The 24,535-nt window shown below is 49.5% G+C and overlaps 1 protein-coding gene across 3 annotated transcripts in view; it reads left to right on the forward strand.

Moving 5' to 3' along the window:
• MYO10 (myosin X) overlaps positions 1–24,535 on the forward strand; it is a 227,509-nt gene that overhangs the window by 98,998 nt on the left and 103,976 nt on the right. For 2 of the 3 annotated variants that reach the window (XM_047860033.1, XM_047860040.1), the window contains one exon: positions 17,012–17,199. In XM_047860033.1, coding sequence (XP_047715989.1) covers positions 17,012–17,199 — 188 coding nt within the window. Of the gene's footprint in view, positions 1–17,011; positions 17,200–23,705; positions 23,853–24,535 lie in introns of those variants that run through there. The other variant, XM_047860050.1, reaches the window with a different exon arrangement.

Consider the following 24,535-nt stretch of genomic DNA (forward strand, 5'->3'; position numbering starts at 1 on the left):
GGGGCGCCTGGGTGGCTCAGTCGGTTAAGCGTCCAACTTCGGCTCAGGTCATGATCTCGCAGTTCGTGAGTTCAAGCCCCGCGTCGGGCTCTGTGCTGACCGCTCAGAGCCTGGAGCCTGTTTTGGATTCTGTGTGTGTGTCTCTCTCTCTCTCTCTCTCTCTCTCTCTCTCTCTCTCTCTCTGACCCTCCCCTGTTCATGCTCTGTCTCTCTCTGTCTCAAAAATAAATAAACGTAAAAAAAAAAAAAAAAGAATCTCCAGCTGACCAGCGAACTCCCTTCTTCCCAGGGAGTAGCCACTACATGTGTCCAGGTCACCACCCCTGTGCCTTTAGGAGTAAGTATTTGACACTGTCTCGTCATAGCAGTTTCCTTGCTCGGTTTGTCAAGGACTTATTTTGTCTTTCTTGAGCCAAGGACATTGCCAGGCACCTGGTAGCTGTGTAATCAATGTTTGAAAAATAAACACCAGACGTATTAGAAATAACATTCTAGTTGATGAGAAAGTGTGAGGCTAGATTTAAAAGTTCTTTATCGGTGTGTGCGTCTTGTAGGTATTTCGGGACTCAAACTCTTCTGTCTTTAGATACGAGGTCTTACTCTACATTCAATAGTCAGGAAAAATCCAATTGGAAGGGGGGGAAAACTACCAAAGGGGTTTAAAAGGCAGAGTCTTTAAAAAAGTTTTCCTAGGGGCGCCTGGGTGGCTCAGTCGGTTAAGCGTCCCGACTTCGGCTCGGGTCATGATCTCACAGCTCGTGGGTTCCAGCCCCACATCGGGCTCCGTGCTGACGGCTCAGAGCCTGGAACCTGCTTCTGATTCTGTGTCTCCCTCTCTCTCTGCCCCTCCCCAGCTTGCACTCTGGCTCTCTGTCTCTCTCTCAAAACTAAATAAACATTAAAAAAATTTTTTTTAAGTTTTCCTCCCCCTCTTTTCATGATGATGAGGATATTAAACCTGATAGCTGAATTGCCCACTAAAGCCTATGAATGGGATATTGGCCTTATTCCCTACAATGAACAACTTTTCCTCTCCCCCACCCCCGCCTTTTTTTTTTTAAGCTAATTTATTTATCTTGAGAGAGCGAGAGAGCGTAAGGGAGGGGTAGAGAGAGAGAGGGAGAGAGAGAATCCAAAGCGGGTTCCACACTGTCAGCCCGGAGCCCGACGTGGGGCTCAAACTCACAAACCACGAAGTCGTGACGTGAGCCAAAACTAAGACTCAGACGCCTAACCAGCTGAGCCACCCAGGTGCCCCTTTGTCCTTTGCTCCGAGGGAAAAACACAGGATTTTTGTACGTCAATTTGCAGGTCATTTCAGTTAATACTGCCCTCCTGCGCCTGCCTTGTGAGACTTGGATCATTGTATTATCATGAAGCAGCCACCTTGATTTTCTTATCGCTGAAGCTGTTTGGGGTGGAGACCACACAAGCCAGGCTCTGCCCCATCAAAACAAAACCACCCCCTGCCAGAAAAACCACCGCTTTCCTGCCTTTTCTCCCAGCTCTGAGTGATGCCTGGCTGTGTCTTTAAGAGGAAAAAAAAAATCACTTGTGCCACGGGTGCTGTATCTGTTCTCTATTGCTGGCATAAAAAATGGCCACCATTAAAACAGCAGGTGCTGTCCTATGGTTCTGTAGGTCAGTCGTCCGGCTGGGGTCTTGCCAGCCCAAAACCCAGGTGTGGGGAGGTCAGTGATCCTTTCTGGAGGCTGTAGGGGGCGATCTGTCCCCTGCTCCTTCTGGTCCTGTATGCGGTTCCAGGACCGAGGTCCCTGTGGTCTTGCTGGCTGTCAGCCAGGGCTGCTCTTAGCCTCTGAGGGGCCCCTTCTTTCACCCTCAGAGCCAGCAACAGTGGACCCAGCCCCTCTCGTGTTTCTCCTCTCCCCTCCTTTCTTCTGATTTCTCTCTCTGCAGCCAAGACGTCTAGTTTTCAGGGATTCCTGCAGTTAGGGCCACCTGGATCCTCTCCCTGTCTCGGCGTTTCCAGCCTGAATCCTATCCCCACAGCCCTGTGCATACGGCAGAGTCCCGGGTCCCGGGGATTCTGCGTGGACGTCTGGGGTGGGGGAGGGGCACGTTCTTCTGTCTACCGTAGGTGGCCTCCTGTGAGTCATGTTGTTGAGAAGGGACCCCCCCCGTGGGTCTTCTCCGGCACTCTGGATCTTGCATTATTTTTATTTGTTGGCTTTCTCTTCCGAGTGGCAGGTGACACAGGTCGTCGGGGAGCAGACTCCTCTCCAGGTGGGAAGGTCTACTGTCTTGTGTGAAAAAGGACTTAGCTGTTTTCCTCCTTGGGGACCACCCTTACTGCCTGAGGACTTCAGCAGACCCCAGGAAGATATTTTTCCCCGCCGTTACCATCCTCCATTAAAATGGGGTAGACAGGGATGCCTAGGTAGCTCAGTCGGTTAAGCATCCAGCTCTTGATTTCCACTCAGGTCATGATCTCACAGTTTGTGAGTTCGAGCCCCACATTGAGCTCTGTGCTGATGGTGCAGAGCCTGCCTGGGATATTCTCTCTCTCTCTCTCTCTCTCAAAATAAACAAACTCAAAAAAATAAAATAAAATGGGGTAGACAGCTCTAAAGGGATAAATGCTCAGAGCAGACAAATCCCAGGTGAGCATGCTTTTCTCTACCCACCTTCTCTTGGGCTCTACATTAATAATTTAATCTGTGTGTCAGTTTTGTTTTTTTTTTTAATGTTCATTGATTTTTGAAAGAGAGAAAGAGAGAGAGCTAGCTGGGGAGGGGCAGAGAGAGGGAGACAGAGAATCTGCAGCAGGCTCCAGGCTCTGAGCTGTCAGCACAGAGCCCGACGCGGGGCTCGAACTCACAGAGCGTGAGATCATGACCTGAGCCGAAGACGGATGCTGAACCGACTGAGCCACCCGGGCGCCCCCGTGTGTCAGGTTTTTAATTTATGTGTTTTAAAAGGTCAGATGTCATAACCCCCATATCTGACGGGACTCCTTTAAAATCAAGCGACAAGGGGAAAGTTTCTGGAATGTCGTTACCTTTGTACCTTTCCCCCATCTTAGTCGTCTGTACTACGAGGTCTTTATAAAGCTCCTGCCTGGAGCTTGGAGCTTGGCCCTGGGCTCTTGAGGACGGGAACGGAACAGACTTGTCTGTCACTGTGTGGGTCTGCATGACCCTAGCCTCGCCACTCGTCCTTTTGGGACCTGACTCCTGGTTAGGGCAGCTCTGCTCTTGGTATGATTGCCTTGCGCGGGCCCCTTCCTTCGGCCCTAATGCTGGATTGTTTTCCTGGAACTTGAAGTTTCTGGTGCCTAAGGCTCCGCTTCATCTTTCCCACCCTCTGGCAACTTCTGAGACCCTAGCCCTGCTTAACACTACAGCTCCCAGCCTGGGACCTTGTCCCAGACTCCCCCCCTCGGCCTCTTTGCTGTGGGCTTCCTGCCACAGAGACTGTCCCCTGATTGCTTCTCCTCAGGAGAGGGTCTGACGAGGGTCCCGCATTCCTCTGTCTCTTCCTGCCACTCATGAGACCGGGTGAGGACAGATACCCGCACTTGTAAGTTCCGAAAGACAGAGGAGAGAGGAGCATGTGTTTATGGGACAAAGAAGAGGTAGGGAGAGGTAACCTGCAGGTGGGCGAGAAAGCCTGAACTGGTCGTGAGACGCCCTATAGGGCGAGAGGAGGTGACAGGAATGACACTTCAGAGGCAGGGATAAGAGTGGGTCAGAAGGAAAGGCTCGAGGACGCCACACGTGCAGATGGAGAGACGAGAGTGAATTCAGTGCGATGGCCTCAGTCGGGGCAAGTCCCTTTGCTCATGGAATCCGGTGTGCTGGGGACCGTCGAGCAGTCAGGCGGGAGGGGCAGGCTGGGGTCAGAATACCCTTAAAGCACTGAGCCTCAGCCGGGAGACCTGTCCCCAGGGGACATTCGACACAATCTGGAGGGCATCTCTGGCTGCATAGCGAAGGCAGAGGATGTAACGGTATCTAGCAGGTAGAGGTCAGGGGTGCGGCTGACATCCCACCACAAAGGGTCCTCTGGCCTGAGATGTCGGTCCTCCCGAGGTTGAGAGGCCTTGATCGGCTGACAGTCCGTCAGAAGCGTCTGGGCTTGGTGGCACCCAGACCACCCCGTCTTTGCCAAAGGGTTTTGAAGAGGGGGTTTCCCCAAGGAAGAACTCAGACGTGTTGATGGCGAAGCGCTGTGATACGGGCCAGGGAGGGCAGGTTGGCAGAGAGAGTGTCGCAAATACGCCGGGACAAAGAGACGGAGGGGGTCTCGCCCGGGGCGGGGCGGGGAGAGTCGGGAGCCAGAGAAGAAGGAGCTAGAAGTGTGGGGGAGGAGGGGTGCGTGGGGGCCTTGTGAAGCCCCCGTGGCCGTGAGAACTTGGCGCTGAGGGTCCCGGCAGCCCCTCCAGGGGAGGAGCGTGGGGAGAGGACGGGTTGGTTTCGGACCCCTGTCTTAGCGTGTCGTCTGGAGCCTGGCTCGTTTCGGATTGTCACGTACCCAGCGTCTAAACACAGTGTCGACAAGGGCAGATGAGGTTTTTCTGTCGTGTTGCACGTCAGCCCGGGGTCTGCCAGGCGGGCTCCGTGGTGCGGCAGGTTGGTCTGCAGCCACACGGAAGAGAAGCAAAGGGAGTGCCGGGGTTTGTCGCGCTCTGGGTCAATTGCACGGGGGAGGCTCCTCCCCCAGCCTCTAAGGAATGGCTCAAAACCACATCAGGGAGGGAGCCACAGGGAAGGGCAGGGCTCCTCTGCAATTATGGCCTCGGGGATGGCTCCAGAGGAAGGAGGAGGGGGGACACCCAGCCCGCCTGTCCCCTCGTTGGGCTTGCCGAACCCACAGCACAGACATCAGGATCAGACGAGTCCGTTTGGAGAAGCTGGGGCCGGGCCCAAAGATGAACGCTTCTGTAGGCACAAAAGATTGTTTGTAGGCACAAAAGCTACCGTGTTTTGGGGGGTTTCAAAAATACCTCCCCTCTGCTCGGGTGCCGTTCCAGACCGAGTCGGTAAGTGTGGCCTGACCATGTTCTGAGTGAGCTCGGAAGCCGGCTTCTTCCCGCCCAGCGCAGCGTGTTCACGGTCAGTAGCCGGCTGGGGACTTGGTGACTGCAGCCGGCAGGTGGAGGGCGTTCACCCGTGGGGAAGCCCCGGGCCGTCTGTACTGGTGGGACTGGGCGTGGGATGGGGTTGGAAATCCAAGTCCGCGCGTTGTTTCCTTGCATTGAGTTTCCCCAAAGTAGCCCCCACTGGGGTGGGGGGGCCTGGGGGGGATTCATTTCTGTCCCTTTCCAAAGCCAGTGTCCCGTACCCACGTGCCTCTCAGGGACGCAGGGATGGCCTTAAAACCGGATGGCCAGTCCTCCCTCATACCAGGAACGGCTGAACCCAGTGTGGTTTGTCTGAGGCGTTTTTTCACATGAAATCAAAACTGATGTTGCCAGAAAATGATGATCACCCATCTGCCTTGACCGTATGTATTTTTAAACTTTGCCGAACGTTGGTACGCTTGAGTGGCCACTTCCGTATCAGCACATGAGGTTAGGAACGTTGTTTTTTGATGTTTTCTCTTCCTTTCCTGCCTCTCTTTCGAAGGTCAGATTCCTTTGACCAAGGAGGGAATGTTGGCCCGAAGGTTACTCCCATTAAATGGAAGTGTCGCTTCTGAATTTCAGAGCTTGACTGCAGCATCGACTGAAGTTTCCGACTAACTTGCCATCTGGTTTTCAACTAACCTGAATGCTTCACAGTTTGTTTTTAATTGTGTAAAAATGTTTTCAATGGTTTAATTGGATAATGACGGCAAGCAGTTGTGTTTGTTTTTTGTTTTTTGTATTTTTATGTAGAAGGTAGTGGACTTAGAGCGCTGCAACATGCTTAAAACACGAATTTATTTGTGGTCAAATCACGTGCCCCCAATATAGCTACGTCAATGTCGCCCTTCCCGTGGGCCGGGCTGAGCGCTAACCTCCAAGGACGCAAGAGTACTCTTGTTCACAGGAGTTGCTGCTTGAAAGATTGGATAAATGAGAGATCCCGCCTCTCGAAGACCTCACGGTTCCTTGGCGAAGACAGACACAGGCACACCATTGACCACTGCTCAGGGTGCGGTGCGTGTGATACAAGTACTTTGGAACATCAAGACCGGGCACCCAAAGGAGAAAAGAAGGAAAGGGTCAGAGGAAAGTGATGCCCGGGAGAGGCACTAGTTTGGCCGAGAGAGAGAGAGAGTGGCTCATTTCCAGCAGAAGATTGCCACGTGCCAAACACGTGGGCCAGTAGGGTGCGTTTGTCCAACTGTGGGAAATCAAGATGCTGAAATCACTGTGGCGGGCAGCTGTCCGGCAAGATGGTCGGGAACAGGTGAGGAAGGGCTCCGTGTATACGTGAACGAGTTTGACTAGATCTGTGAAGGCCGCGTGGGACGACTTTAAACAGGAGTTCTGGGGGAGCTCACTCCGCCTGCGAGGTGATGGATGAGTGCGGGACGTATCCAGCCTAGGAGGAGAAAGCTGACCAGCTAACTCGATGGGAAACGATGGCGTTCCACACCAATCCTGAGAGAGTTTGAGTATGAAGCATACCGAGAGGAAGAATGCAAGTGTTTGAGAGGGTGGGGGCGGGGGGCCGATAGAGTGAATTTCTGTAGGATGGCTCCTCGATTTCTGGATTAACCATTGGGTTGACTGTGGTGCCTTTGTCAAGATGGCACTGAGAAGAAATGGGTGTTTGGGGGGAGCTTAGCCTCGTCCATGTGAGTTGGAGCTAAGGGTCATCCAAGTGAAGATGTCCAGTGGGCCACTGAGTGTGTGGATCTGTGATGTAAAACTGAAGCTGCATTGAAGGTGAGGGTTGAGGAAGTAAGTTATTGGCATATTGAGCTGTGATGACCAAAAGGGAAGGAAAGAGGAGAAGGGTGTATGGGAAATAAATTTCCAGACGACCCCCACCTCTTAATCGGTTTTCCCTTTAGCAGAGTATGGCAGGGCCCTGACTAGCCGATTTCTGTAACGCATTTCAGATGATCTGTTCCGTATCCAGCTACGTTCAGGATCACATGGGGAAAAGCAAGTTGTGGTTTTTATCCTCATTAACAAAAACGATAAATACCTCTGATTTATGTAGTACTCTCACATAGCAGTCAGGTGGGGGTCATCAGAGGATATGTGGTTAGACTGACCAGAAGCGTAGGCCCGGAGGGGTTAAGCAGTGTTCTGGGGCAAGGTGCTCTGGGCTAAGGACTTCTGGGTTCTGATGACCAAACTTTGTCGCATAGACCATTTGTTCCCATGTTTGAACAGTGCCTTCTTTTTTTTTTTTTAATTTTTTTTTTCAACGTTTATTTATTTTTGGGACAGAGAGAGACAGAGCATGAACGGGGGAGGGGCAGAGAGAGAGGGAGACACAGAATCGGAAACAGGCTCCAGGCTCTGAGCCGTCAGCCCAGAGCCCGACGCGGGGCTCGAACCCAGGGACCGCGAGATCGTGACCTGGCTGAAGTCGGACGCTTAACCGACTGCGCCACCCAGGCGCCCCTGAACAGTGCCTTCTTAATGGCAGCATGGATCCCTCCGTATCTCAAAGCATCTGAGGCCCCTGGGTCACTTTTCGTTTTCTTCGTCACCCCCGGTCCTTTTGGAGGGAGATGGGATGCCAGGCAGGACACCCTGATGGCCTTTCGAAAATCTTGAGTTGGTGGACTTTGGATTGAAGAGATGCCGTGAGTTTCTTCCAACGTGTTTAAGCGGTATGTGCGACAGCCGTTCCAGATTATTAAAACGGGCAAGGAAATGTATTCTTTGGGGAGTTATGTGGAACTTTTGTGACTAGAAAAATGTGTCATGTGCTTCAAAGTAGAATGGTCTGTTTCTGAAAAGCTGTGAAAATGACCAAGCTATTTATTCTTGTGGAATTTGGAATCCAGTATGGGGAGACCAGTCGTAGTCCTGGTCCTGCCTCATGTTTGAGAGTTTCATGTGTCCACAGTCTGAAACCGCATGGGGTGGTGGTGGCCATATGTAGAGCAGTACTGATACCTTTTTATAGAGTGATAAACGCTACGACACGTAACCAGTGTGTGTCACAGCTTTTAGAATTTCTTACCACATGTGACCTTTGCTTCACTTGGCACTTAATTTACAGCCAGGCTCTTCTTTGACCCCCTTCGCTTGCAGGTCACCATTTTTACTAATACTGATGAATCTCTTATCCACGCAGCCTTTGTTCTAGGGATAAAATTACCCAGGCAGAGTGGTATGTTTAAGGAAGTGGGGGAAAGATAAGAGGTCTTGGGCAGTAATTATTTTTGCTGATAGACCTCTAAGATTCCACCTGACTCGTCCTTCTTTCAATAAGCTGTTAGGAACTATTGCTGTCGTCCCCATGTTGTTTCGTACTTCTGTTTTATGGAGGTTCAAACGTGGGCGCTAACGGTGAAAACTCACTAAGTAGCTGGAGCCCCCCCCCCGCCCCCGCCCCCCAGCTTCCACAACTGTCATGAGAATAATTCGTTAGGACTCAAGCTGTTCTCTCACCTTTTGGGAGCGGCTCAGACTGTCTTCCTAAATATCCCAGTGGGTGACCCCCAGAGATGGTGGGATTTGGTGAGGAAGGGTTTTCTAAGCAGGAGACTTGTCCTGTTCAGCAATTCCCGTGGCAAGCTTAGAGCTTGGATTGGACATGCCAGGCCACGGTGGGAAATCAGTGAGGAATGGGACATTTGTGACATCTAAGCAAATGAGGCCAGGGTGGGGGATGGAAGGGAAGGAAGGAGATAGGTTCTGGGGTTCATGGAAAGTGGGGCGTATAAATGTGGAGGCATTGGTCACGGGTGATGAGCTGGACAGAGTCTGGGATAATTCCCGTCCGGATGTGGGTGAGTGGTAATGCGGGCCACCGCAGGCCCACAGTGTGGGACGCCGGGAACCCGGGGTCCTGTCCTCGATTTCATCCGCTGGCCCTGTGACTACAGGGGCAGCACTTACCTTTCCCTCATCTGTCAGAGGAGGCAGAACAGTGGCCTCTGGCCTGCCCACATCTCGAGGTTACGTAGGAGCAGATGAGGGCTGCGGAGATGTGTCTCCGTGGGTAGGATTGTCTTTGCCCCACAATTACGAAATGTCAGATAAAGTTGTGTTGGAGACATGTGGGCTTAATTGTCATTTAAAATCTGTTGACAAGCCTTTTAAGAAGTGACTTACTTAGGCCATTAGTGAGAAGGTGAAATATAAAACTTGTGCATTCATGTTGGAAGAGCCTGATTAACCCCTGATGCCAAATGGAGACACTTATATTAGGGAGGCATTTTGAACTCTAAATGAAGTAAGATTTCCTGTCGTCTTAAAAAAAAATTAAAAAATTGAGTTCTCAGTCTATACCAACCAGACACATTTTACATATTCTTTGTTTTTTGTAAAGAGATTTCAAAACAGTACATGGGGAGAGATGGGCAATAGAGATTTCAGATGGAATTTTTTGTTGGTTTGTTTTAAGTAGTCTCCACACCCAGCGTGGAGCCCAATGTAGGTCTTGAACTCAAGACTGTGAGAACAAGACCTGAGCTGAGATCAAGAGCCCGATGCTTAACCAACTGAGCCAGCCAGGTGCCCTGTTAGATTATTGAGTTTAGGCTCAAATTCAGTCTGGCTGTTTGCTATCAATGTTGGTATGTGGGATTCCCATCCGTTGAATATACTTTCAGCCACAACCTGTGTAGTTATTAATCTCCGAACTCGAATCAGATTATGTCGCCCCTGGAAACCTGCGTGCCTTTCATTCTCTCCCTTACTAAACGGTCTGTAATTTGTCACCAGAATATTTTTCTCAACTTGGGTTGAAATTGGAAGGCGCATATGCCTCTTGTTACTACCCTTAATTCTGTGCTTGTTTTCAGATCGCTCCCTGATACTATAAAAAAGAGATTAACGTATTCTATCAGCACCAAAATTCTCGTATCTTTTTAATTTTTAAAATGTTTAGCTGCGATCAAATACACATAAACTTTGTCATCCTGACCATTTGAAAGTGTATACTTCAGTAGCGTTAAGTATGTGCACATCGTTTTGAATCTTTTAGAATGCTTGCAACTTCGAAAACTGGAACTCTGTTCCCATTAACTTCTACATTCCCCACTCGTCAGCCCATGGCAACTGCCTCTCTCCTTTCTGTTTCTATGAAGTTGACTACTCTAGGTACCTCGTTTCAGTGGAATCCCACGATAGTCGTCCTTTGGTGACTGATTTATTTCACTTAGCGGAACGTCCATGTTGTGTGTGTCAGAAACTTCCTTCCTTTTTTAAGGCTGCATAATACTCCAGTGTATGTGTGTATCACAGTTTGCTTATCCATTCATCCATTGGTGGATGCTTGGGTTGCTGACACCTTTTAGCTACTGGGTAGTATTTTTTATATGCTCTGTAGAATGCAAAGTTTGAAAACCCATTCTTCCCTCAGGAGTACGGCAAAGAGAACAAGAAAGTGCTTGGAGAACATGCATTTAAGGAAAATCTGGAACAGATTCAAGACCTGTTATAAATGTGTGTAGCTTAGCTCTCTTTGCTTAGAGTATTTAACATGGTCTAAACTGTAGGGATTTTCTTTCTTTCTCTTTCTTTCTTTCTTTCTTTCTTTCTTTCTTTCTTTCTTTCTTTCTTTCTTTCTTTCTCCTCTCCCTCCCCTCCCCTCCCCTCCCCTCCTCTCCTCTCCTCTTCCTTGTAGATTATGTGTTTTATATGCTGGAAGCCTCAACCACAAAGTGGAAGGGGCCCAACAGGAGTGCCTGCATTCTTAGAGTCCTGTTGGAATATAGCCATATGCCAACAGATGCTTGATCTTTTGAAATCGGATGCAGCAATTTTAGCCTTAAGTGCCCTCTCTGCACCCATCAAGAAGGGTCCTGAACATTGTGGGGACAGAGGAATTCAACCCTTCATCTGGTGTAATGATACAGATGTGTGCATGGGGTGTGAAGCATTGTCACATGGTTAAGGACACGTAGCTGCCAAGGGGCTCCTCACTTACTTGGATGGTGAAAGGTTTCAGCGGTTGAAATGCACATCGTTTTGAAATGCACCCTCAACTGGTGCTACGTGGGGCGCGTGGCAAGGTCGAGAGGCCGCAGTGGGAGCAGTAGTCGGGAGCTCCGATCCGGGGCGGGGTTAGTGCACGTAAGACTGTGTCTGCCTCATTCGGTGCGGGCATTGTTTTCATAGGCTGAGAGACGGAAAAAGGCCAAAAATCCTTAAAAGAGTAAATTAGGTTCACTAACCTGGGTTTGGGAACACAAAGGCACGTGCTATATAGGCTTCCAGAAGTATTCCATCAACATGGGAAAAATCAGGCATTCTTGTGTAAAGGGATGAAAGTCTATTTTTTGTAATATTTATGGGGAACTTCTAATTTCTCAAGAATGTGTAATAAAGAACCACATTTTCTTTTTCTTTCTTTTTTTTTAAATAAAGTTTACTTATTTATTTTGAGAAAGTGAGCAAGCAGTCGGCGAGGTGGGAGGGGAGAGAGAGAGAGAGAGAGAGAGAGAGAGAGAGAGAGAGAATCCCAAGCAGGCTCCACGTTGCCAGCATGGAACCCAATGCGAGGCTCGAACCCACAAACCGTGAGATCATGACCCGAGCTGAAACCAAGAGTTGGACACTTAACCAGCCGAGCCACCCAGGTGCCCCAGGACCAGTTTTCTCGATGGCAGTTCACTAGATTGAAAGACGAGGGACATGTTTCCGCATCTTGCTGTGAAAATCAGACACGGAGGTCAATATTGTTTCGGGAAAAGTGTGCTGCAGCTGTGTGGCAGTGATTGTGCTCGGTGGGGAGGATGTCATGATGCATTAGTGGGTCCGCCGTGCATGACCACCGATGGAGTATTTGCCAGTTCTGCAGACGGCTTTTCTGTTGCACAAATGCTTGTTCAGAGTGCCTGGCTTCCCTTCCCCTCTAGAATCGCTGCGGGTTGGGGATGGGGATGTCTTAGCTACCAACCACACTGTTCTGAAACACTTTACAGACTGCAATGCAAGTTACGTAAAAGCAGGCCTAAGACCATTTGGAATGTTCCAACTTGATCTGCGCTAACAAGCTTCTAATGCCCTTGGATTCCCTGCCCCCGTACAAAAACCGTGTCATCCACACTTCCGGGATGAGTGATCTCTTAAGTGATACTGCATGACCATTGGGGTGGCCCAACCAGGAGGGGACAGCGGGCCTACAAGATTGTGACCAAGAGAATCACTTTCAAAGTAAAGCGTTTGTAAAAAGGTTATGATACCCTGAATGAGTAAATCGATACTTTCTTAAAGAAAGGCTCCTGGAGGGACGCCTGGGCAGCTCAGTCAGTTGAGCCTCCGACTGTTGATTTCGGCTCAGGTCAAGATCTCACACACAGTTCGTGAGTTCGAGCCCCGCGTCAGGCTCTGTGCTGACCGAGGGATTCTCTCTCTCCCCTTTCTCTCTTCTCCCCCACCCTGCTCTCTCAAAGTAAATAAACGTAAAAAGAAAAGACTCACCTTAAAATTGTCTAACAATTGTTCAAACACGAGCAGGGTGTGCAAAATTTTCAAGACGTGGGCTGGGCATATCATTTTTCAATTTGTTTTTGTGTTATTTTTCTTTTTAAGTAGGCTCTACCCCCACCATGGGGCTTGAACTCAGAATCCTGAGCTCAAGAGTAACAGTCAGGCGCCCCAGGGCGTATCATTCTTCTTCTTTTTTTTTTTTTTTTTTTTTTAACGTTTATTGATTTGGAGACAGAGAGAGACAGGGCATGAACGGGGAAGGGGCAGAGAGAGGGAGACACAGAATCTGAAATAGGCTCCAGGCTCCGAGCTGTCAGCACAGAGCCCGACGTGGGGCTCGAACTCACGGACCGTGAGATCACGACCTGAGCCGAAGTCGGCCGCTTAACCAACTGAGCCACCCAGGCGCCCCCGGATCATTCTTTAAAAAGTGTGTTGTTAACAGGTTAATACCCTAATATTAATTTAATGCGCAGTTTGATACTGTGTGGCTTTTATATTTTACTTGTAACTGAGAAAGAGTATTGCAGTGTGTGCCTGCTGAGCTGTTTTAAGAGGGAAGCCGTTAGTGTCTTGATTTCTGCCAGCGGAGGGAAAAAGTAAGAACGTATCTCACAGAAAAATGAACAGTTTTGAGATTCCCAGATGCAGAGTAGTCAGGGCACCTGGCTGGCTCAGTCGGAAGAGCATGTGACTCTTTTTTTTTTTTTTTTTTAATTTTTTTTCAATGTTTATTTATTTTTGGGACAGAGAGAGACAGAGCATGAACAGGGGAGGGGCATAGAGAGAGGGAGACACAGAATCCGAAGCAGGCTCCAGGCTCTGAGCCATCAGCCCAGAGCCCGACGCGGGGCTCGAACTCACGGACCGCGAGATCGTGACCTGGCTGAAGTCGGACGCTTAACCGACTGCGCCACCCAGGTGCCCCAAGAGCATGTGACTCTTGATCTGGGGGTCATGAGTTTGAGCCCCACATTGGGTGTAGAAAGTACTTAAAAATAAACGAACTTTAAAAAATATGCTTAAAAATAATCATTCCGCTACCAAAAGATAGAAACAGCTCTGACATTTTAGGCAACGTAGTGGAAGGGGCTAAGACACCCAGAGCCTCAACACCGTCTGCCTGCCCGCTTTACCTCTGCAAACAGTTGACATGAAGGAAGGCACCAGTACCTGTGGTCAAAGCATTGACGGAAGACATACGGCCTCCTCCAGAGAACCAAGTCGTTCTCTGTTGTCCTTTAGAAGTAGGAGGCTTGGGCACCCGGGTGGCTCACTCAGTTGACCGTTTCTTGGTTTTGGCTCAGGTCATGATCTCACGGTTTGTGAGTTCGAGCCCCAAGTCGGGCTCTGCACTGATAGTTCAGAGCCTGCTTGGTATTCTCTCTCTCTCTCTCTCTCTCTCTCTGTCTGTCTCTTTCTGTCTGTCTGTCTGTCTCTCTCTCTCTCCTCTCTCCCCCCACCCCGTGCTTGCATGCTCACACGCTCTCTCTCAAAATAAACATAAAATGTATGTTTATGAGACTTTCCTTCCCCAGAGGAGAAAGCAGTCCCGTATGTATGGCCAAATCTTGCCTACAGTGCTCTGGCAGGGGAAGATGGGCTTTCTAGAGAGTTGAGGTTTCCAAAGACCTGAACATTTACCCATTAACGTGCTATGTCTTCTTCTGTTAATTGAGGTGAAATTATCATAACTGAAAAGGAACCACTTTAGAGTATACGATTCAGTGGTATTTCGTACACCCACAGTTCTTGTACAGCCAGCCTCCCTGTCTAGTTCTAAAATATTTTCATCACCCTGAACGGAACCCTAGACCCACTAAGCGGTCACCCCCTACTTCTGGCCTCCTCCCCCTGCCCATAGTAACTACCACCAATCGTCTGTCTTTATGGATTTACCTCTTCTGGATACGTGAAGTTTCAGGTCTGACTTCTCCAACTTGGTGTAATGTTTTCCGTGTTCCCCATTGTTCTTCTGGATACGTGAACTTTCAGGTCTGACTTCTTTAACTTAGTGTGGTATTTGCGATGTTCTCCATTGTAACACGTGTCAGTACTTTATTCCTTTGTGTGGCTGAATAATAGTCCGTTGTATGGACGTACCTTCTCTCGTGTACCGGCCCCTCTGATCGTCGGCACTCGGGTGGTTTCCACTGTTAGGTAAGTGCGAAAAATGCTATTATTTGTCGGAGAGCCTGTTTTTAACTCTTTGGGTTCTATATCTAGGAGTTGGTCATACGGTAATAATTCTTTTATGTTTTTTAACCTTTTTTGGTTCAAAACGTTCCCAAAACATATTGGAAACCTCCTTACGTTTGGAAACGGTTCCGCGGAGCATATGATACCGTGCCGCGTGCTCGAGGCAGACGCTCTGAAAGTGGATGATCGCTAAATGCTGCAGCGTCGCGTGTGGTACAGACGCTCTCGGGAGGGTCGCACCTTCTGCCTAGCGTCGCTTGCTTTTCCTTTCCTTGCTGCACTGCCGTGCCCTGCCAAGGGATATAAGACGTTTCTGCAAATTGGTTTGCTTTCTACCGCATACTGACTGCAATCGGCGAACGTGCCATTGTTTCCCTGTGCCTCAGTTTCCGCATCTGAAAAATGGGAGTAGTAATGCTGCGGAGCTCTTTAGGCTCTGGTGAGTGTTACAGGGGCCCCGTGTGGTGGTCGGCTCCGGAGGTCCCAACAAAGTATCACTGAGGGGGCGGCTTAAACGGACACTGATCTTCTCACCGTCCTGGGGGCTGGAGGTCCGAGGTCAAGGTGTTGGCAGGGTTGGCTTCTCCCGAGGGCTCCTTCCTCGGCTTGCAGACAGCTGCCTTCTGTGTCCTCACGTGGTCTTTGTCTGTGCACACACATCTGGTGTTTCTTTGAGCATGTACCTTTCCTCCTGAAAGGATGCCAGTCCCGTTGGATAGGACCTGCCCTAACAGCTTCGTTTCAGTTTCATCATCTCTTTAGAGGCCTTCGCTCCAAGCGCGGTCCCCTTCCGAGGTGTTAGGGGTCAGGGCTTCACCGCAGGAATTTTGGAGGCTCCCGTGCAGCCCCGAAGGCTCCACGAAGCACTTGGCACAGGGCCCATGTGCTGTAAAAGGTAGTGGTGGTGACTGGGGTCTGCTTCTACCCCTCTGTCTGCTGCTTCAGCCGTGTCTATGCCGGGAAGCCCGATAACCGCACTCTGTTAGCGTTTCTGGCAGGAGTACAAGCGGACGGTTTTGTGCACGTGAAGGAGGCAGCAGGCCTCACATTTTAATGATCGTGGCCTCAGCTTTGCTGCTCTGAAGAGCTTGATTCATTTCTAGCTTGGGTTTTGTTCCAGAAGGGTTAAGATTGTCCGGCATCTGAGTCCCAGATCACTTATTCAGCACCAGTATTTTCAAAATGGTCTTGGTTTTTAAAAGTTACGGTTAAGGGGTCCCTGGGTAGCTCGGTCAATTAAGTGACCCGCCCTTGATTTTGGCCCAGGACGTGGTCTCGCGGTTCGTGTGCTCGAGCTCCGCATCGGGCTCTGTGCTGACAGCACGGAGCCTGCTTGGGATTCTCTCTCTCCCTCTCTCTCTGCACCCCCAACTCATGCATGCGTATTCTCTCTCTCTCTCTCTAAATAAACATTTTAAAAAGGTATGGTTAAATATGCATGACATACAATTTACCATTTTGACTTTTAAAAAAAGTCTTTTTTAAAAAAAAATTTTTTTTAATGTTTATTTTTGAGAGAGAGACAGAGAGACAGAGCGCAAACAGGGGAGGGGCAGAGAGAGAGGGAGACACAGAATCCGAAGCAGGCTCCAGGCTCCGAGCTGTCAGCACAGAGCCCGATGCGGGGCTTGAACCCACGAACCGTGAGATCGTGACCTGAGCCGAAGTCGGACACTTAACCGACTGAGCCACCCAGGCACCCCCATGTCGACTGTTTTTAAGTGAACAATTCGGTGCTTTAAATGCATTTGCAATGCTGTGTGACTATAACCTCTGTCTGTCTCTAGAATCTTCTTACTATCTCAAACAGAAACTCTGCGCCTGTTCAACAGTAACTCTCCATTCCCCTCTCCCCCAGCCCCTCGGCGTCTCTCTAGTTCTTTAACCCCGCTGTTTCCTGATAGACACCCAACCGGAAAGAAGATGGGAGGGGACAGTCCTCTGTGCCTGGGACAGGGGAGCAGGGATTTGGGCCTCCGGTTTGCCTTTCACTGTGAGTCCTCTTTGAAATGGCTCCCTTTGTCTGTACAGGATGCCAAGGTTTTATCCCAGAGGCGTCTAGGAAACACATGCAGAGGGGAACCCTGTCTTTCCCCTTCACGGACCCTCAGGTGGCTTCCGGGAAAGCCCAGGACGGGTGGCTTTGGGGAGTTGTGGCCGCCCTCCCCTTCCGAGTGTGGACCAGCATGGAGCCGCATCCAGACTCTTCTGTGTCTGCCCCAGCGCGCACCCCCGGCCCCCCAGCGCCCCGTATAACCTGGCGTTCCTCTGTCTCCCCCTCCCGTGTGCTTGCAGACCTACATCGGCTCCATCATTGCCTCCGTGAACCCCTACAAGACCATCGCTGGCCTGTATGAGCGTGCCACCATGGAGCGCTACAGCAAATGCCACCTGGGGGAGCTGCCCCCCCACGTCTTCGCCGTCGCCAACGAGTGCTACCGCTGCCTGTGGAAGCGTCACGACAACCAGTGTGTCCTCATCAGGTAACCCGTCCCCCGTGAGGCCGGCGGCGGAGGGACGGAAAGGGGACCCCCCGGAGAGCTGGTGCCTCCGCCGGCCCCCAGAGCACGAAACCTGCTCAGAATGTTCACGAGAAACAGGTCTACTAGGTGCCCCAGTTTCTCCGGTGGAGTTTTCTCTTTTGAGTGGCTTGATCCCTACGGCCTTCAAAAGACCCAAGCTCGCTTAGAAAAAAAAAAAAGCAAGACGTACCAAAGTTGTTCACTCTGGGCCTCAGAAGAATTACTCCCTTCTTTTTCTTTTTCGTTCTTTTTTTTTTTTTTTTCACTACTTGCCTTAATTATTCTTTGGTTTCTTCCATTGTGGCATGGTCCTTTTATACATTTAAGAAAACGTGTAATTCTTTCAAATTTAAAAAGTGACAGGTATGCTAGAGTGAGAATGTATATTTGAGCAAGAGGTCTTTCTATGTCTGATTTGATAAGGTTGCACAGCATTGCCCAAATTGAAGAACTTTAATGATTTTGCACTGGGTGTTCCTGAAGTGTACCTTTGAATTCGCGACAGAAAAGGCGCTTGCCGTGTGTGTGCTGAGGGAATGACGGAAGGACGTGTTTATTTCCCTTTTTCTGGCAGCGGAATAGGGTCTGGACGTCTCTGTTTCAGCCAAGTTGTACTCATTTCTTAAACTACCAAAAGACCCACTGTCACAACCGATCACTAGGAACTGTCTCAAAAAGCAATAGAGTACATTTCCTTAAACATATTTCTTGAGGCGCCTGGGTGGCTCAGTCGGTTAAGCGTCCGACTTCAGCTCAGGTCACGGTCTCACGGTTCGTGAGTTCGAGCCCTGTGTCGGGCTCTGTGCCGACAGCTCGGAGCCTGGAGCCTGCTTCAGATTCTGTGTCCCTGTCTCTCTCTCTCTCTGCCCCTCCCCTGCGTGTGTGCACTCTCTCTCTCTCTCTCTCTCTCTCTCTCTCTCTCTCTCTCTCAAAAATACACATTAAGACAGGTATTTCTTAATTTTTACTAACTAATTCAGATTGGCCTCATCACTTAAACTCTAGGGACATCCAATTGGATCTTTCTATCCCTTATAACACCCCGGGACGATATTCGCAGCAGATGTGCTGAGCCTCCCTGCCAGTGAGGTTTCCGTGCAGTTACCGAAGCCTGGATTCTTTCCTGCTTCCGGGGCTGCATTCACGGGGCACGGCCGTCACTGAGAACCTGTGGTGTACCAAAACGGCTGGTGTGAAAGATAGTGGCTTCTGTTTTTGGTGACTTTCTAGTCCCAACTTGTGGCTAAAGAAGTCTGTTATTTCAAGCGGGAAGGACAAGGCCGTTTGGATTTGGAGGAGACGTTCAACGAGACCCTCCTTTCCCCTCCGGATTTCTGATTCCATGGAAGTGAGACCGATGGGGAGCCATATGTTAACTTTAGACTTGCAGCCAGTGGGGCTGGCTAACACCGCAGCCCCAGATTAGACGGAACCCCCTGATCCGGATACAGGGCAGGTCAGCGGTGGCCTCCATCACGATCACTGCGGGAAGCCAGTTCCCTGACCAGCCCCCCCCCCCCCCGCCCCCGGCTCACCTGTCGGGGAAGCTGTCCTTGCTCCTGTAGGGAGGAAAGGGGGAGCGTAGGGGCACGGGGAGGGGAACCGGGGGGCCCCCAGCCGAGGACGTTTGGGAGACACAGTGTCCCACGCGGTATGTGTTTGGGGATGAATGTGCTCACGGGGTTTGAAGGCTGGCTGTGAGGTGGACGCCGGGCAGGAACTTTTCAGGCATCAACTCACTGAAACCTTCCGACGGCCCTTTGGTGCGCGTGGCTGTTCTGTTGGTATTTGCAGGCGCCACACGCAGAAAACTGCTTGAGGGATTGTATTCTTCTGACCATTTTCACCCGTTGGCCTTGTGCACGGGTCCTTGCTTTTTGTAACAGGTCAGAATTTATGCCACTAGAACAGCAGAACGTTGCCTTCCTCTTCCTCGTTCGACCTCACTCTCTGCCTCTTATAGGGGAGGGAAGCATCCGGGCAGATACACTCTCTTGGCTTTATCACTTTTATGGTGCTCACGTCCTGGGCGGTGCAAGTAACTTGGGTAGAGGGGCTACCCATTTAGTTAGGGGGGCAAATATGAATCGTTATGACTTGAGGCTAATCGAAATGACGCTATTCGGGGCGCCTGGGTGGCTCAGTCGGTTAAGCGGCCGACTTCAGCTCAGGTCACAATCTCGTGGTCCGTGGGTTCGAGCCCCGCATCGGGCTCTGTGCTGACAGCTCAGAGCCTGGAGCCTGTTTCAGATTCTGTGTCTCCCTCTCTCTGATCCTCCCCTCTTCATGCTCTGTCTTTCCCTGTCTCAAAAATAAATAAAATGTTAAAAAAATTTTTTTTTTAAAAAAAGGAATGACACTATTCAATGTATTTTTTTAAAAAGGGAGGGGGGGCTTTCAAGGGTCCCATTGCCAGTAAAGGAACTTGCCCTGTGACTGCAAGCACATTGTTTGAAGCCTTTTCCAGATGACTTCAGCAAGGCTCAGAACTTAGACTTTAAGATCACCATTTCAGCCTGCAGAAAATAATTTAATAAGATGAACAGAAAGAAAGAAAACATCTATTTTAAGAAGATTGGTTTTCCACACTCAGGTACCTAACTATTTGCCAGTGATAATGGCCTGTGTTACCCACTTTCATTGGAAAAAAATGAGAGGATCCCTTATCTGTCACTTACTTGCTCGACAGAGTAGCTTAGGAAGAAAGTGAAAAATCAAATGAGATCATTGTGCATGTGTGCGTGTGTGCGTGCGTGTGTGTGTGTGTGTGTGTGTGTGTGTGTGTGTGTGTAATAAAACGGAAAGCGGTTGGCATTTTCACGCCCAAGACTTTGGTATTTAAAATAAGGGGGGAGGTAGAGGGTGAGTGGATCCCGGCTAGAAAGCTCTCATTGTGAAATACTGATGTGAATGGAGTAACTGTATTTATCTAAATTAACTCAGGAAATGGAGTCTTTAAGAATAGAGTTCTCATTAAAATGTGTCTTATTTAATCTCTCCAGTTTTTTTTTTTTTAATGGGGATGGGGGCTGTGGGAATTTACAGAAAATTGAGTATAAAAATACAAATTGCAGGTTACTGTATGTAGCCCTGTGTAGATTTCCTCAGGCGTGATCTGCCCCCTGGTGGATACAATGTGTTTTACTACTTTGAAAACCTTTTCTCATGCGATCCCTTAAAATCAGAAAGTAGGCCTGTTGGGAATTAGGACTTCAGACATCAATTATTCCCTCATTTCACGAGCCTGGGTCCCTTGGCCAAGGTCCCCATCTCTTTGGTGGCAAGCTGAGTCTCTAGGCTTCTAGCCCAAGCCTCTCGTGTTGGTTTTACTTAGAAGGTTGTTACCTCTCCTAAGCTCTAATTTTTGCCTTTTTGTGCACATTTAAGCAAATGCTTATGCTATTACAGTTTTTAAAATATCAATCTATGTTTGAAACTTGAGAATTTTTCTGTTTTTTTTTTTTTTTTTTTTTCATCTAGCTGGCAAGATCAGCAGTTGATTTTGTTTGATCTGGTACATTCTACGTTGACCTCAGTTTCTCACACCTTGATTGGACAGGCAGGGTTTAGTTTATCAGGGCCTATCAGGATACGTGACCTTCTCAGGTGTGTCGTGTAAGTCAGGCCTGTGCCTGATTCATCCATGAAACTCACTGTCCGAGGGTCTGGTAAGAGGGCCAGCATTCAACCGGGGTGTCCAGAGTGGCTGGGTTTAGGACCTTTGCTTCCCTTGCATGTTCAGTGTTCCAAAACTGGAGCGATTTCTTTTCCATTCTGGAATGATAATTAAGTGTTCCATCTTTTTCTGTTTCTAGTGGTGTACTTAGAAATGATGGGGTTGGAACAGTGAACAAAACTTGTGTCCTGGATTAGAAGGGCACCAACCTGGGGCGCCTGGGTGGCTCAGTCGGTTAAGTGTCTGACTTCCGCTCAGGTCATGATCTCATGGTCCCTGAGTTCGAGCCCTGCGTCGGGCTCTGTGCTGATGGCTCAGAGCCTGGAGTCAGCTTCGGATTCTGTGTCTCCCTCTCTCTCTTTGGCCCCTTCCCCTGGGCATGCTTGCGCTCATGCGCTCTCTTTCTCTCTCTCTCTCTCTCTCTCAAAAAAAATAACATTAAAATATTTTTTTAAAAGGCACCAACCTGAATTAGGCATGAGGCATGCATGCCTCGTGCTCATGTAATATGGCAGGTTACTGTGCTAGAATTTGGGGATTAAGAAAAAATGAAATAAAATCCAATCGTTGCCTTCAGGAACTTCTCTGATGGGAAGAAACTGATAGAGCTAAGTAATTTCAACATAGGCTACCAAAAGCTATACTAGAAATGTGTCCATGGTCGCTCAGAGAGGAGGTGGTAGGTCCTCAGGAAGGAGCTCGGTCAGTACTTCATGGAGAAAAGGGTGTATGGTTATGAGTCAGAGAATGTGTGGGAATATGGCCGGCATGAAGGAGAGGAAGGGCACAGAAGCGCTTGTAAAAGCATCGATGTTTGGACCAACAAGGGTAGTTAGGAAGTGGAAAGTAGCCCATGAGGCTGTGGGGTTTGCTGAGGGACACGAAGGGCTGGGGTTGGAAAGGCAAGGAAAGGGAATTGAAAGACACGTGTGTGCGTCATCCCCAGACAAGCCCAAGAGGACTTTCCGCGGGGACACTGAGGCTCTGTGCTGTTAAGTGACTTTCCAGAGGCCTCAGCTGTGAGCAGTAGACCCACGATTGAGCTCCAGTCTCCCCGTGTCATTTTAGAACGGACTCCTCCTTGCTGGTGCAGGACACGTGTTCATGGCTTTGTCCTGCTTGCGGAGACCCGTGCGCTGAATCCCGTGTAGGTGGACACTCGCCTGCGTCCTCTGGCAAGCAAGGATCTCGAGAGCATCGTGTGAATTTAAGAATTTGATTCACACAGGACTGAGAATGTTTGCCGGGTGTCCACAAAGTGTTCTACGAGGAGCCGGGAATATATACTTCAAGCGTTGTGAGTCGGTCTTGTTACAACTACTCGACTCTGCCCTTTGAGGACGAGAACACTCACGAGCTGGTCTGTGTTCCAATAAAACTTTATTTATAAAAACAGGCAGCAGAGCGGATCCGGGGCCATAGTTTGTGGGCACCAGTGCAGGTATTTGGGAGACTAGCCTGTGTGGGTGGGTCAAGGGCCTTGTTCACATCAAGGGGCCCTTTCCTTCATGTGGGTTCAGAATCCCTCCTCTCTGCTTTCTTGCGGGCTTTGCTCTCTGTCTTTGGGCCTCCCTGCCCCTGATTCTCTGATTTCTCCTTTTCTACTGGGTCCTTGGCATTTCTAGTAGGTTCCATCCTTTAAAAAAATATATTCACCTTTGGTTCCGTATCGCCCTTAGGCCACACACCTCCCCCACTCCTTCCATGGTGCGCCATCATTGTGGGTCGCTTCCTTGTTCCCTGGGGCTCCCCAGTCATCCTCCACCAGCTCCTCTTCCGTCAACCTTTCCGTCTCCGGGTGTGCAGGACTCCCTGGCCTCAGACCCCTCCACCCTCCCCCGCAAGTTTCTCCTCTGAGTTCCAGATGTGTGTCCAAGTGCCTCTGAGGTCCCATCACAGACATGGCTCATGGGCATCTCAGAGCACGTCCTACATTCATCCGAAGCTTCTCCCAGACGTGTGTCCCTCCTCCCCTGTTCTCATGCTCAGCAGGTGGACTCCATGCCACCTGAAGTCAAGAAGTCCTTCTTGGAACTAGAAGTTCTTCTCCTCCACATGCCCCCTCCCGCCCCCCCATTAAGGTAAAATCGTACACAGTAAAGCACCCCGATCTCACGGAGACTGCTTCCTGGGTTTTGCCAGCTGTGCAGGCCTGTGTCGCAACACTAGGATCATCCCCCTGGCAAGCTCCCCGGGCTCTCAGGGGTCCTTCCCTGCATGTCGCTGTCCCTTACCACCCTCCTGGCGGGGGCTGTCCCTGTCGTTCCACCCCCACCCCCCACCATCTTTCCCGGGGCCGCTCACTTCTCGTCTCCGCCTCCCCCTCTCTTAACTCCCCTTCTGTCCTCACGTCTGTCTCCCTGCGTCCTCTCCGGCCTCCCTCCATGCATTCACCACACTCCATACTCTGCACAGAGCGATTCTTTAACACCATGAACTTGGTCATGACCGCCTCCTGCTCAAAAAACTGTCTTGTGACTTTGATTCTGCCTGTGAAAACTTCTCAAAGCTTTTAATATGGCCTGTGAGGCTCCCATATCAGTGATTGGGGTTATTTTTCTTTTCTTTCTTTCTTTCTTTCTTTCTTTCTTTCTTTCTTTTTTTTTTTTTTTTTTGTTGTTGTTTTCATAGTTTTTTGTTTCGCTTTCAGCAGGCTAAGCTCATGTTGGTTCTGGGAGAACACGTGTTCTCTGAAGCCCACATTTGTGTCAGCAGTCATGTTGGCACCAAGGGTTAGGACCGTAATTGCCATGGGCTGATGAGAAAAATGTAGGACTGGTTGTGTTAAGCGATGTGTTTGCTTTTCATGGAGGTAAAATAACATCGTAATCGCTGTACGAGTCACTGTTGTACGGCGGCTAGAAGAAAGGAACAAGGTGGAAGAAACGAGTCACCACGCCGCCCATGGTGGAAGAAAGACACCAGGCTCCGCACCCAGGTAGTGAGACCGTCACGCTACAAAGCAGTGACGCTAACCAGTAGGTTAGAATTAGTCCTGTTCATTTGGACTTTTTTTTTTTTTTTTTGGCGTTCTCCTTTTGCTTATATTCTTTTTTTTTTTTTGATTTAACTTTATTTTTTATTTCTTAAGATGTACATCCAAATTAGTATATAGTGAAGCAATGATTTCAGTAGATTCCTTATGCCCCTGACCCGTTTAGCCCACCCCCCCTCCCACCACCCCTCCAGCAACCCTCAGTTCGCTCTCCATATTTAAGAGTCTCTTCTGTTTTGTCCCCCTCCCTGGTTTTATATTATTTTTGTTTCCCTTCCCTTATGTTCATCTGTTTTGTCTCTCAAAGTCCTCACAGGAGTGAAGTCATACGATTTTTGTCTTTCTCTGACTGACGAATTTCACTTAGCATCATACCCTCCCAGTTCCATCCACGTAGTTGCAAATGGCAAGATTTCATTCTTTTTGATTGCCGAGTAATACTCCGTTGTATATATATACCACATTTTCTTTATCCATTCATCCACCGATAGACATTTGGGCTCTTTCCATACTTTGGCTGTTCCCGATAGTGTGGCTATAAACATTGGGGTGTGTATGCCCCTTCGAAACAGCACACCTGTATCCCTTGGATAAATGCCTAGTAGTGCAATTGCTGGGTCATAGGG

This window comes from Prionailurus viverrinus, chromosome A1, assembly GCF_022837055.1.
Source record: "Prionailurus viverrinus isolate Anna chromosome A1, UM_Priviv_1.0, whole genome shotgun sequence".
NCBI classification, from domain to species: Eukaryota; Metazoa; Chordata; class Mammalia; order Carnivora; family Felidae; genus Prionailurus; species Prionailurus viverrinus.